This window comes from Dysidea avara, chromosome 7 (genome assembly GCF_963678975.1).
Source record: "Dysidea avara chromosome 7, odDysAvar1.4, whole genome shotgun sequence".
In the NCBI taxonomy this organism is placed as follows: Eukaryota; Metazoa; Porifera; class Demospongiae; order Dictyoceratida; family Dysideidae; genus Dysidea; species Dysidea avara.
The window spans coordinates 23,483,818-23,498,756 of NC_089278.1; the positions used below are offsets into that span (position 1 = coordinate 23,483,818).

Here is a 14,939-nt window from a genome sequence, read left to right on the forward strand (position 1 = left end):
CAAGGAAAATTGGGAATTTTTAAATTCAATTAGGGATCATAGAAATAAATAGTAGTGAAAGAAGGGAGACCACCTACACCTGCAGATATAATAGTGGACATTTAATCCCATTATGTCTGAATTAGGAATTAAAAGTCCTCTGCAGGTGTAGGCGACCTCACTTGTTTCACTACCTGTTGTTTCTATGATACCTAATTGAACTTAAATTCCCAATTCCCTGTACTTGTTTGTTTGCATCATTATGATTAGTGCATACAGCATCAAAATAAAAAATGGCGCCATAAAATTAATTTTGCATCAGAACATGCACCCCAACTGTCAAGTGTAATGGTCATTATGCTTCATTTTCAGCTGTGTTCATCCCGTTACACAACATTAAAAACTAAGAACAGTACCAGAAGCATTTTTACAATCAATTCAGTCACTACAGAAAATATGAATGATTACTATTGTTGTGTAGTAGTCAGCAGGGGTAAGCCAAAGTGCACTACCATGAATTGACACCTTGGCACTCTTAGTGAAAAGAAATGGGACACAGAGGAAGACAAAGGTAAGTCCATGATGCATGTACGTACTGCGGTGTGCCAAAAGGTACCTCCTGTTGGGCTGAAGCAACATCTGGAAGTGAAAAAAATGAAGCCTGTAGTCTTAGCTGCTATTGAGTTATACTTGTCTGAAGGCATTAGTAAGTCAGTCAGTCAGTCGGCAGAAAATTCCACAAAATAAACTTTTTAAAACAACTTATTTGAAGCATTTTGCATCACACTGAAGCACTTTTGGGTTATACTTATGAAGGCAGTGGCTTAAAAGTTATTATTTACAACTGAGACCAGGGGGGAGGGTACATATACTGTTTGAACTATGACAAAGTGCCAGTAATTTTATAAAGAGGAAAACTGTAGGGATTTCTGACTAACTACGGGGTCTGGAGCATACTCTCCAGCAGGGAAATTTTTGTAACGTAAGTGTGCCAAGATTGAATCTGCATATGAAGAAGTTTGCTACATGGCAGTAGTGGTGTGCGGTATCAGGATTTTCATTTCGATACGATATCGATACGATAATAGGGTAAATATCGAAATTTCGATTCGATTTTTGATAATTTTTAATTGTGTGGGTGGAGTAATTGCGTGGGCGGCCGAATTTATAAGTATGCTTCAAATCAAGACTCACGGTAGTGAGTCGCGTGGCCAGTAAAGCAGAAACGCGCGCCGCAGACAATAAATGACGCGACCACTACGTGAGGATTTTACAGGAACGAACGTTGTCAAATTCGGCCGTCCTATAACTCACCCACCACTTACGCGATCCCTCTGAAACTCTAGAGTTGAACTCATCGTGTCACTAGTAACTACCACACAAGCAGTGAAGCAAATCCATGCCAATTGTTTCGTGATCGAGATTGCCGACATCAAAGGGGAAGTTTCATTTTTTTTTTTTTAAATTAATTTATTATTTTTATTATTATTTTTTTAAATTAATTTTTTTATCGCATGCGGTTAGATGCAACCGCAGGTGTATGCCTTGCGTTCCTTTGTGCATTCCAAACATTGATTGCCCTGCTATCGCTTCAGTATTCACTCAATCGCCTCAAGATTCACATCATCGATTTCACCATACATGATTATCCTACAGTCGTAATTTCAGCACCAAATGAAGTTTCAGTCGTCCTCAGTCGACCTAGAGGCCAAATACAAAACCCAGATTGTTGTTTTCCGCAATACTCGCTTGGCATGTAGGGCAATGTGTCTTTAAACTGTTCTAAAAGTTTCGTTTAGATTGAAACATATGTTTTCGAGAATGGCTAGTTTGAAATTTGAATTTAGTCGCCCCCACGTAATTTGCTCTCTCTAAGAATTTCACTCAGAATTTAAAGAATGACGCATAGCACAACTGCGGTCACTGGGTATTGATGAACTGGCGCTCTATGTAGTTAATCAGTGCATAAAGCCACAAAGAAGTGTGCTGCCATAGATTATAGTTCACAGATATAATCTATGGTGCTGCATACCATCATTCGTTTTTAACAAATTTAGTTGCCCCCACCGTGACGTAATTTGTCCTCTAAGGGCGTGGCTTAAAGAATGACACAGAGTACAACTGCAGTTACCAGTTGTTGACACAAGCTGCGAGTAATTAGCACATGTAGCTAGCCAATTGTCACCATGCATTATTGCATTTTATAGCACCCCCGGCCCACACAAAAATTATACATGTAATTACAACATACAGAGGACACATGAATGCCAAACACTTTTCACAACAATAATGTAAGAATTGTACAATAATGACTGTAATATAACAGCTATGAAATGTTTTCCAGTGGCCCGCCATGGTAGCAAGTCTCACATGACGGCATGTATATTCATTCAATCCAAGCACAATGGGAGTAATACGTAAGTATGATGACAAGTTGGTATGACTCCATTTGTAGAATCCAGATGAGTGGGTGTGGCTCCAGTATGTCTAAACAGTTAACAGACATTCCTGTTATAAATACGTGCTAGAGTTGCAATATAATAGCATAGTATTTAAATGCAACAATACATAGTCTCCATTGCAACACTATCAAACGACACTAAGTGGAGGATATTGCTGCATCTCTAGTATGCACACTCTATCAGTACAACCTGTCTTAATGGCCACCAGTATAGAAAGACAACCTCTCTTGAAAAGCCAATTCCAATTGAGAATTTATACACTGTTACCTGCTTATTGAGTGAAAGTGGCAATAAACAAGTTCCACCGTAATCAGCGGCGGAGGAAGTAGTTGATATGAGGGGGGGCTCCGCTGGGCTGACCCAGACTTATTTCTATAGTTTGGTAAGGTGAGACCAAAAAAAAAAAAAAAAAAAAAGGTCATAACCAACTGACAAGAGCTTTCCACCTCACCAGCTACCATTTCTAGCTGATAAACTACATAAAAATCCTTACATAGCTCGCTACACACTGACTACTTTATTAGAGTGACTGCTCTATTAGAGTATCTCGATCTTTATCATGGTTTTCTGCCCCACTCCAAGAAAGATAATTTCGGTGTGATATCATTCTGAGGGGGGCTTCAGCCCCCTAGCCCCCCCCCTTTCCACCGCCTATGACTGTAATTTATACACATGATCTGATCTGTATATTCTGTCAGTGGATGAGATCCACTTGGCCAGGACAAAATGTGACCCAAATGTCCTGGATGATCCATACTCAACCCACTTATGACCCAGTGGCACAATGGAACTGAGTATAGAGAATACATTTATATTTATTTCTAAGATGTGTGGATGTGTGGACACATTACAACACATTACATGTACATACAAGACATGCTACGTACTGTTTTAGCATTTCAAGTCACCACATTATGTACGGACCAGTCAACAATGCTTCATAGTGCCCATCAGTAAACCTGAAGAAAAGTTACGAAAACTAAAAATTCACATAAGTACAATGAAACCTCATTAATATGGCCAGCTGTGGAACCAAAAATTTGGCCTGAATAACAAGGTGGCCTTATGAATGAGGTCATAAAGTACTGCTTAGCTATATTTGGGATCTACTAGAGGTGGCCAATATAATGAGGTGGTCTTATTAAAGAGGTGGCCGCTAAGTGAGGTTTCACTGTACATACAGTTCACAATATTAATGGTTAACAATATACACTGAAACCTGCAGGTCACTTGTGGAAGATTACTCTCTACACAAAATGACACCTTCAGAGATGGATGATACAGTAACACATTGTGACTTCAATACTCGTGATGTGTCACTGCTAGGCAGCAACCATATACACGGCACTGCCAATGCACAACATCCCACTTGTTTGTACACACAATTTTGCTCAAGATTTTACAAATTGATAATTAAGGGGTGTGGAAACTAGCTGCTCGCTTGAAAGACTGTGTGGCAGCTGTTTCCCTTCTGTACAAGTGGCCACCAAGACAGGTCCACTGTGGATAAAAGCCAGGCATTAGATATTTGGTATTTCATGTGTTGAAGGCATTCCAGGGCTTCCGGTAGTCTCAAATCTCACCACAGTTTAACTCAGGTAGTGTTGTGGTCACCACTAAACCACTGGAATGCTGTGTTATGTGAAAAATATATCCTATGGATAATGACTTCATCACTTTCTTCATCAGGAGCTTATAAGGACCAATAGTGAAACTTTTTACACTTTGGGCTGACAGCCAACTGCCTTAGTCTGAAACAGTGCCTTTGGTGCTCTAACAGATTGGCTGTCCCCTTGCTGCCAGCACTCATTGTCTCATACGTTGTCACACACTAAATCCATCTCTATAGCCAGTTAGAACAGTATGCTTCTTACCTTTTTTAAGGCGCAAAATGCAGCCACCTCTTTAAAAAGCTAGGTCAGAAAATTTTTGTCCCTACGGCCTGAATAATGACCAGCTTTCACTGTACTATTAGTGATCATGGAGGATTATTTATTAAGATACTAAGATATACAAACGCTACAACCTCTAAATATAGCAGTAAATTTTTTACCCTGGTCCAATGTATAATAATCATGAGAGACTCTACTGTGACAAATACATGTTTATCATGATATGTGCTAATCGCCTTTTACAATTAAGTTTTACAACACAAATACATGTATAATTAAACTCACCAATTGTGACTAAATCCCTTCAACACGAAAAGACAAGTAATGAGACAACCTTGGAGACAACAGCCTCACAAGCCTATTCTGGTGTGCTTATTTAGTAGTAATATAAATTTTAAAGGCGTTTATTTACAACAGGACATAATTACGCGCCCCTCTTTTGTCTCTGTACATACTTGCCTTTTCTTTACTATTTTCATTTCATTTCACAAGATCTCTTGGCAGGGGCGTAGCTTCTTCACTTGAATTAGTCAATGCTTGAAGTAGATCGAGATACTCTAATAGAACAGTCACATTTCTACAAGTGCCATATTTTTATATTGTAAAGTGTGTAAGTAGCTAGTAATTTAAACTATACAATCCAATGCTAAGCAGAAGTTGTAACTATGCTAAATATTGATTGCAGTGTTACAGCTATTTTGTGACTGCTCTAATAGAGTATTTTGATCGTTTTAATGCAGTACAAGATGAAAGGCAAAGTGTTATTAAGGGTTTACTAGTTAAAATGGGTGTTAGTTGACTGCAGTTGCATGCCACTAACAGGGCCGCCCAGAGAAATTAGGGGGCCCAGGGAAAAGAGTTAAAGAGGGGCCCAGGGGCAAGGAAGGGTCTAGATCCTGACTGCTCTATTAGAGTATATCGACCTTTCTTTAAACAGGCAATCAAGGGGCTCCTTTTGGGCTGGGGCAGGGGGAAAATACCCCCCCCCCCCATGTAGGCGGCCCTGGCCACTAAAATTACAGTTATATTTTAATATTCTGTCACTGTAATCTGGGGTTTCTGTCAAAACCATGGAAACTCACCTACTTTTATCAACAGTGCATTGCTTATTCTAACAAAACGTATTGAAATCCCATCCAAAACAGCTTATAGCTGTAAAAAAGTGTGCGTCCAAGTAAAGCAGAGTTAACTGCGACAAAAAGTAATGATATCATAATGCGGCCATGTACGAGGTGTGCAAGTTGTAAAATTCATATTAGCTAATCAGATAATACAATGTTATTGTTAAAGTGTTAATGAGAACTATGTGATGCTAGTTTATAAGTGTGTGAGCATCTTCATAAATGCCACATAAATTTAATTCTCAATAAAGCAATGTGTATAGATTCTCTGATAGCAATAAATAGTTTGAGTTTGGCCGCCTTTCATGTATACGGCAATGCTACGAACAAAGGAAAGGTGGCCAAACTCAAACTATTTATTGCTATCAGAGAATCTATACACATTGCTTTATTGAGAATTAAATTTATGTGGCATTTATGAAGATGCTCACACACTTATAAACTAGCATCACATAGTTCTCATTAACACTTTAACAATAACATTGTATTATCTGATTAGCTAATATGAATTTTATAACTTGCACACCTCGTACATGGCCGCATTATGATATCATTACTTTTTGTCGCAGTTAACTCTGCTTTACTTGGATATGCACTTTTTTACAGCTATAAGCTGTTTTTGTATGGGATACAATTTACACTCCAGAACTATTGCATAGACCTAATAATAAACCTAGAAAACTGGTAGACAAGCTTTTAAAGTGGCTAGATTGTACAGAACCAACCTTCATTTCTAGCGTGATTGTGCAATCACACATTAAATGCTGTTGATTTATCGAAATTTTCTGCGATATTTCGATAATTATCGAAAAGTTTCGATAATATCGAAATCTGCTGAAGTAGTATAGAAATCGATACGATAACGATATTGACAAATTATCGTGATATCGATATTTTTTCGATATATCGCACACCACTACATGGCAGGACTTAATCACGGAACACTGCAATTTTCACGAACTAACCTGCAGAACTAATTCACAGTGCTTTTGTTTCATTCAACACTAATATAGTGAAGGTTAATGGCTGTCAAGACATCGAAATAGCTCAGAGTGTTCCCTTATAAATATCCACCATTCAATTCACCATAGAAAAAGTAAGTGATTTTCAACCTTAAAATGATGCGCTTAGGTTTCCTCTGATTTCCTTATATTTAATTCGTTATTCACTGCTCTTTCCAAATCTGGTTCAGAATCTGAGGTATCTATCACGTGTCACGGGTTATTATACCTTTTATTGCATGTCCCCGAAATACCCAATACAAAATGTATAGTATGGGGAAATTTTCTACACCCGGTGGGTTTAGGCCATTTTGATGTCCCAATTTTTTTATGAATTTGACTTCTTTTGGCATCATTGTACTCGCAGAGAGTTGCTCTACACATATCAAATTCGGAAAGTTACTAAACAGACTCGAGGTAGGCGGTACACCATAATTTTTAATGGTTTTTCAATCGAAATGTATTGGACATTCCTGTTCCAGCTGGCATTTTTGCCATGAACAAAGGTATAGCAAATGTCCAAAACTTCTTGATATGGGAAACAATTTTAACTGTAAAACTATGTATATAATTACATACATGCATGCAAGCCTTGTTTTATCGGATTTAGAGAATTTTATTTTATAGCGCAGACAGTATAAAACTAGTTGGATTGTAGGGCAATTTTAATGAACCTCAAAATGGAAAATTTTTGAAAACAGCTATCTCAAGATTGGATCTTGAGGTACTTTTAGTCAAACCCTGTAATAAATTGTAAGAGTTAAGATTACAACACATAAGTATATATAACTTTGAGTTTATACTTTTTGTGGAGCAGCTGGCTAAGTTTTACAACTAGCTCAATTACCATTTACAAAAGTCATTTACAACTAGCTTTATGGCCACAACTAACCCCCTTTTTTAGCCCCTGAATGAAGGTATTGTGAGGCTGGTTTCTGGTTAATATATTTTTTTGCAAGATTGTGTAAACTAGTAAGTTCAGTCAGAAATGCTTCCAGTTTCAGTTCAGTTTTAGGGAGGAATGCCTCCATATTTTCCTAGTTTGGTCTTTATGTGCTACACACAGTGCAGCTATCTGCCCTTTCATCCACAACACAGATGTTAATAGCCTGACCATTTTTTTTCTCCTTGCCATGGTTACTAATTGTTCACTTTTTGCAGATTTTTGTGATTTGTAGCTATGAGTGTTATAGATGTGATGTGTTACATTTCATTGTGCTGACTGTAGCTGATGACTATGAAAATGGGCCATTTATGGTGCAGTTTAATTCTAATGAAACAGTAAAAACTGTCAATGTAATGATCATACAAGATGCTCTATTTGAACAAAATGAAATCTTTGAAGTAACTTTACAAGTGCAAGATGAATACCAGCAACTAGGCATTGATATTGATTCTAAAGCGAGTACCATTAGAGTAACAATTAATGATGATGATGGTATGTCTGTGTGTTGCATAGGCGGATCTGAGGGGGGGCAAAGGGGTGCTGTGCCCCCCCTGGCCCTTCTCTGGCCCCCCTTGGACCTACAGTACCATTTGTATACCAGAAACTAGAATCATGCATTCACACTGCATTTAGAAGTATAGAAAGCCAATGGGCAAATAGAAGACAACACTTATAAATGTGCTTAACATTTATAGTTAAACTGTACACCGTAAAGAAAGTGAGGCAAATAAATTTGAATTTTTGTGCAAAGATCGAGATACTCTAATAGAGCAGTCACTACTCTAATAGAACAGTCGCAATTGTGATGTCATCAATTTACAAATTTTACAAATCGTAACAATGTTAGCTACTCCTTATTTTGATTTGGTATACACTTTACCATCAAACAGGTTATCTCAGATAGGCTAATCAATCTTTGTATGCATTGCAAAGCATACACTTTTTAAGCTAAGCGTTATCAAAAATGCTCTGAAATTCAAACCTGGGAGGTCTGATTTTTAAAATTTTCTCCAACTACAGTTTTACAAATTGTATGTCCATCGTTCATCCAGCTATATGCCGAATAAGGTTATGCAAATGAATATAACTTGTGTTCTAGAATTTCCCCATAGCTCATAGTAGAATAAACACTGTTGTGCACTAAAACTTCTTGCCCCCCTTTGGCCCCCCCTGACAGTGTCTCCTAGATCCGCCTATGGTGTGTTGTATATCATTGTGTATTTAGGCATTGTTTCTTACCAATTTAGAATTGAAAATAAACTTTCTGGAGCAACTGTACACTGTCTTTGAGAATGAATCTGTGTTAAGAGTACAGTTAGAATGCAGTCAACCTCCCTATAGAGGGATTCGAGTAACACTCGAGCTCAACCCTATCAATGTAACAAGTAAAGCAGTATGATTTAATACTGAATTTCTGATAATTTGTAATAATTTCAGGAGAAGATGTAGAATTAAGGGATGTAAGTGCAAGGTTTATGATCAACCAAACTGTTACAGAAGCTACAATAACAATAAAAAATGACAACAATTTAGAAGCAATAGAACTGTTTGAATTAGACATTTCTATCTCACGAGTTATAAGAAACATTGGGGTAAATAAAGGTCCATTATCAACTGCAGTAGTTAGAATTGTTAGTGATGACAGTGAGTTATACTGAATCTTTCCTTTCACATATTTTTACTGCTGTTATATTACTAGCTGCTTCTGTACAATTTTCTGCCATGATGTTTAATGTCAGCGAAAGCAATGACCATCAACCTATCACTCTGACTGTCAACAGACTAACAAGAGTACAGTTTAGTGTCATTGTTAATACAATTGCCTATACTGCTACAGGTAATATGTACAATAATAAAACTACAATATTTATTGTAAGAGCTACAAATTAGCATCATACAGATAAATTATCAAACATTTGATGCACATTATCATATTTTACAGGAGATGATTACCAGTTAGTTGATACACTGCTGGTCAATTTCAGTGGAGACTCACTCACTGCTAATGTCAACATACCAATAGTAGATGATCAAATATTGGAACGTCCTGAGATGTTTAGTCTTCAGATTAGCATACCACAAGAATCTGCTGACATAGGAATATTACTGGGAGACCAGGACACTGCTAATGTGACCATATTAGATAATGATGGTAAAGTTGTCTCATTACTTTTATATCGTTAAACTATATCATGTGGGTACTTTGTCATAGAGTTCTCAATACACTTTGATGATGATGTGTACATTATTGGGGAACATCAGTTGTTACTACCAATTACAGTAATTGCTGAGAGACCAGCCTTAGTAGAATATGATGTTTTGGTCCATCCTGTGATAACTGACTCCAATGCTACAGGTTTGTAAGTCTGTGGTGGTATATGTTGAATGTTTAATTTTTGGCATTACTAGTATAGTGTACTATTGTAGATTTAACAATTATTATTTTTTAATATGAAGTAGGGATGCAAGCCTGTTAGTACATTGGCATGTTATAACACTTATTTTGCTCAATGCCTTCCCACCAAGCTATGCTGTAATACCATCATTCATCTCTTGTTTCACTGGTATACTAGTTTATTAAGTTTTTTGTTATAACATACAGCTGTATGAGAGTATCTCGAGTTAGCCTCTCACCTGTTGCATTATAAATATAGCTAAACCAATAAAGAGGTGTGGTCATCACATGTTTGAGTAAATGGATTGTTAACAGGTGTGGTCTCCACTCTCAATTATTATTAATCAACCAAGACCATTAATGGGTGTGGTCTAATACTGATTGTGAAGTTACAGGTATCTACCGAGTGCCCAGTACCTCTTACAGTAGCGTAAGCACTTTAATAAATACTTTTGTGGAGTCTAAGTATACTGCCCAAGGAAAGAAAGTGTTGATACAGAAAATTAACATCTCGATATGGTTTTATTGCATGAAGAAGACGACTACCTGTCTGATTGAAGATAAAAGGAAAGACGAGTCACAGAGAACACACACACTCGCAAAAGGCACATACCACTGGTTCACATTGTTGCTGGTATACCCCATAAGGAAAGTTGTTTGTCCATATTCAAACTGGTACACAGTAAGCTGTACATAGTGCTGAGTAGCTACAGTATTATACAGCATTTATCACCCACTGGCTTCTTTTAATCTTTTCTGTGCAAGTGTATGGGATGGGTGTGGACAGACATGCATTCAGAGGCATGATTTTTCCACACCAATTTCAAGTAACCAAGGCATGTGGCCTGTGGGTCTATAATTCTATACAACATGTGATACATACATCTTCTGGTTATCACAGGGAGCGATCTAAACACTTCAGTGCTGACAGCTCATTTTGGTCCTAATGACACTAACAGTACAGTACATATCATCATTACTAATGATGCAGAGGTAGAGCCAAGGGAAGCATTCAGGATATCATTATCTCTTCCAGTTGATTCCACAGAACTTGGTGTTCTCATTGGTGACCCAGCCAATGCTGTTGTGGTGATATTTGATGATGACAGTGAGTGACTACAACTTTGAATTATCATTACTCTCTTTTGCATTCTTAGACTTTCATGTGTTCTTTAGACACTTGAAGTATACAACAGTTGAGAATTCTACAATAATGAGTGTTGAAATAGAAGCCAGTAAACCAGCTGGAATTTCATTCAATGTTTCTGTAGCACTGCTACTCTTATCCAATACTACGAATACAGGTATGCTGTATATATGTACGAAGTGCACAAAAAAGTGGAATTTTCAACTAGAGTAGGGACCATAGCACATCGATAAAAGTACTGAAACAAGTTGGAGTAGTGCATGATATTAAACAATAAGAAGTGATATATCCCTACTGTGCATGGTATCTTGAGCACAGTAGGGACATAACACTTCTTATTGTTTTACTGTGATTTAATATCATGCACTACCCCCAGCTTGTTTCAGTACTTTTTATTGATGTGCTATGGTCCCTACTCTGGTTGAAAATTCCAATTTTTTTGTGCATTTGTTTGTTAACTTTTTTTATAAAATAAAATTATTGTGACTGATGAACCCATACATACTGCATCAAAAGAAAGAAATGGCACCGCACACCGCAGCCATCAATTATCAACTAAAAAGTGAAGTACCCCATTATGCTTCATTGTCAGCTATGTTCAACCTGTTACACACAGCATTACAAATAAAGAACTGTTCAAAAAGTACCTCTGCAATCAAAGTAGCCACTATGAAAAATATGGATGATTTCCGGTATGAAAGGAAGCCATCATTTGCTATTGCCAAATCAACACTTTTCGTTGTCAGTGAAATGAATGGGACACAAAGGAAAACACTGGTAAGTCCATGAAGAATGCATTGTGTGTACTGTGTGTGGTATGCCAAAAGACACCTCTCATGCTGAAGTGATGTCGAGCAGTGAAAAAAATCAAGCCTGTAGTCTTAGCTGTTATTGAGTTATGCTTGTCTGAAGGCATCAGTGAGTCAGTAGAAAATTCTGTTTAATAATTCAAAAAAAATCTGTAGCAACTTGTTGAAAGCATTTTGGGTCGATCGGAAAGCTTGTTTGGGTTTAGTTTTACCTAACAAATACTGCCTCATTGTCATTAGGGAAAGTGAGACTGGTTTTTGGATGATGTTTCATGGGCCACGCCCACTCCTTTGTGTTCCTTACTATACAGTACAAACTGTTCCTGTAAAAAGGTACAAAATGATCAGTGAAACCTCACTTTTCTTCACCTGTTTGATAAGGCCATATCATTGGCCATGACAAATAGTCTATAACCAATATACAGGTGTACCTTATGAACATAATAATGAGATATATCACCCTATATTATAAACAAGGTTTTATATGTTGTGTTAAAATTTGTTGAACTGATTCAACTCAATTTGTAAAATCATCCATTACGGAGATCAGGAGGTTAAGTATACTTGTAAATGCACTACAAATATTTACAGCATAAAACACACGGCACTTATTACAAAAGTACAATTAAATGTCATAAGATTTCATAATGGCATAATTCACCATTTGTATAATCTTGAGTCTCAACATGATTGTATCATTATGTAGTAGTTAGAGCAAGCAGTGGAGATGTAGATATCTACCAGATGCCACTTGCTTTATTTGGACCAACTGATACAAGCGCCATTGTCTATGTAACAATCACTGATGATAATGTTTCTGAAGATCAAGAAATGTTTCAGCTTGTACTGAATATTTCTCCATCTTTGCAAGAAATTGGCATAGCAAAGGGAACTCCCAGTGTTGTTGATGCATTAATAATTGATGATGATGGTAATTGTGAAGTTTTCTGTATGCTAAACATAGTTAAGCAAGTGTAGCCGTAGTCAAACTTTAGCGTTAAGTTATGAATTTAGTCTATAAAGTGATTTATATGTTGGTAAACATGACTGAATATTCACACCTACAGTAATCCTTCTATTATCTGGCCACAAGCATTCCATTATCCAAACTGTGGAAATGACTGTTCTATTAGAGTATTTGACAAAGGTGTACATTCTATTAGAATATTTGAACAGAGTTTTGTATATGAATGAGCTTCTATTATCCAAACTTTTCAATTATGTGGACTCACTCAGGGTACAAAGAGTTTGGATAATGGAGGAAGGACTGTACTTTGTATACTGCAATTAAAAATTCTTATCTCATGTGTTACCTTGTATTATGATAAAACATTGTTATTTGTATGCATATAGTTCTGAGCATCAGATTTGATCTAGCATTTCAAAATGTCTCAGAAGGAGATGTAGTAACTATTTCACTAGTAGCAGATCATTTTGCTGAATTCCAGCTGTCATTCATCATGCAAATCACTCCTGTTACTGCCTCCAGTAAGAATTGTGATTTACTTGCATTCAGCACAGAATGTTGTAATATGAATTGTATAGGTGAAGACTATTACCACAGTGATTCTGTGGAAATTACATTACTGCCGGGTCAACAAGTAGGTCAAACAGACATTGTCACAGTAGACGATGAAGTTGTGGAATTTAATAAATCATTAACTGTGAGGATTGGACACATAATAGTGTCACAAGGCATAGATGTACAAATTGAAAGACCAAATTCTTCATTCATAGAGATTATTGACAATGATGGTAATATTAAGAATTTATTGCTAAATGCTGCTATCTGTTGTGTTGTACAGAAACACAAGTTAACCTGCTGGTAGAAGATTATAGTGTTATTGAAGGAGACGATCTCATGATTACTATTGAATTAAGTAACCAGTTAGATTTTAATGAAATTGTATATATCATCACATCGCCATCCAATAGCTCAAAATCAGGTTATTGCTGTATAGCGTAAATATATAGTGTAACTAAAGTTTTACTTTTTAGCTTCATTTGATGATTACAGTCCTTTGCTAATGGAAGTGTTTCTTTTTCCGGGGATCACAAACACAACAGTTGCACTTGCTACCAATGATGATAACGAGCTAGAATCTGTTGAGCTGTTTGATGTTTCCCTTGTTGTACCACTAAACCTGAGTAACTTAGGTATTTTGCCAGGAAATGCTACAACAGCTTCATTGAATGTTGTGGATAATGATGGTAAGTTAACCATTTAGCAAGTATGTGGTAGGTGTGGGGAGGTGGGTGGGCTTCTCATAGGAGTATAAAATGAAGTAAGAAGACAGTTGCAATTCAGAAGTCTAATTTGGGCCCTTCTTGCACTCAAATCACTCCCAATGAAGGAGAACACAACTGGCAAGTTCTTTGAAGCTTCCCAGCTTACTACACACCATTCCAACAAAGCCATGGCCATTAAATGGTGCCAAACCATTATTCAAGGCTTTCTCAAGGTCTGAGAAAAGCTGCTATAGAAACCAGACTCACCAATTCTGAAGAAAAGGTACAGTGGAAAATGACAGTGTGTGTATTAGGCCAGCAATAAATTTCTGCAAAAATGTTCTGAAATCCAGTTACATATATATACATGCGCAATACCAAAAACTGGACAAAATATGTAGAAATCAGCTGTGGAATGGATTCTGCTGTAAGTAAACTACATAGAATAGTACTTTGGAATATAAGACATTTTCATAAAAGATTAGGTGGGATTCTGTTATTTTTTCAGGCTAGTTTTTACCAAAAGTTTAGACTTTGCTGTTTAACAACTTCTGTGCCGATATTGTTGTGTAGCCCCTTGGTTTGTAGCAAGTATTTAGATATAAAGTAATTCTGTGTACAGGATGGTTAGTACAATGTAATTCGGCATTTTGGCCTAAGCATTTGTTGGTTAATGGGTTAATTTGTATAAAACAGCTAACCTGTGAAACAGTGGGGCCTTCAAAAACTGGGATTGTATATTAAAGTTGTGAACCCTTCATCTTTAGTAGCAGTTCATATATAATTTTATATTTTGGCATTTTGTATATAACATGATTGCAGCCATTTCTTGGTTATCAACTTTGATTTCGGCTTTTATACTGTTAAACTTTTTCCATTTGGAGAAGATAGAGTGAAGTATACATTGCCTTGTTTAATAATGCACTGGTGGGGTATACCAGCTGATTGGGTTGCATGA

The 14,939-nt window shown here is 36.8% G+C and overlaps 1 protein-coding gene and 1 long non-coding RNA gene across 2 annotated transcripts in view; one reads left to right on the forward strand and one right to left on the reverse strand.

Annotated features, from left to right (window-relative positions):
• Positions 1-14,939, forward strand: part of LOC136261601 (adhesion G-protein coupled receptor V1-like) — an 86,262-nt gene that overhangs the window by 13,870 nt on the left and 57,453 nt on the right. The window contains exons 31-43 of the mRNA XM_066055629.1: positions 7,684-7,893; positions 8,649-8,786; positions 8,839-9,045; positions 9,101-9,238; positions 9,344-9,553; positions 9,614-9,757; positions 10,698-10,904; positions 10,954-11,100; positions 12,459-12,683; positions 13,106-13,240; positions 13,298-13,507; positions 13,558-13,698; positions 13,751-13,963. Of these exons, the coding sequence (XP_065911701.1) occupies positions 7,684-7,893; positions 8,649-8,786; positions 8,839-9,045; positions 9,101-9,238; positions 9,344-9,553; positions 9,614-9,757; positions 10,698-10,904; positions 10,954-11,100; positions 12,459-12,683; positions 13,106-13,240; positions 13,298-13,507; positions 13,558-13,698; positions 13,751-13,963 (2,325 nt within the window). The remainder of the gene's footprint in view (positions 1-7,683; positions 7,894-8,648; positions 8,787-8,838; positions 9,046-9,100; positions 9,239-9,343; positions 9,554-9,613; positions 9,758-10,697; positions 10,905-10,953; positions 11,101-12,458; positions 12,684-13,105; positions 13,241-13,297; positions 13,508-13,557; positions 13,699-13,750; positions 13,964-14,939) is intronic.
• Positions 2,161-4,724, reverse strand: LOC136261603 (uncharacterized). The gene is made up of 3 exons (XR_010703954.1): positions 4,619-4,724; positions 3,329-3,400; positions 2,161-2,466 (listed from the first exon to the last, which is right to left on the reverse strand). It is a non-coding gene; the product is annotated as an uncharacterized lncRNA (long non-coding RNA).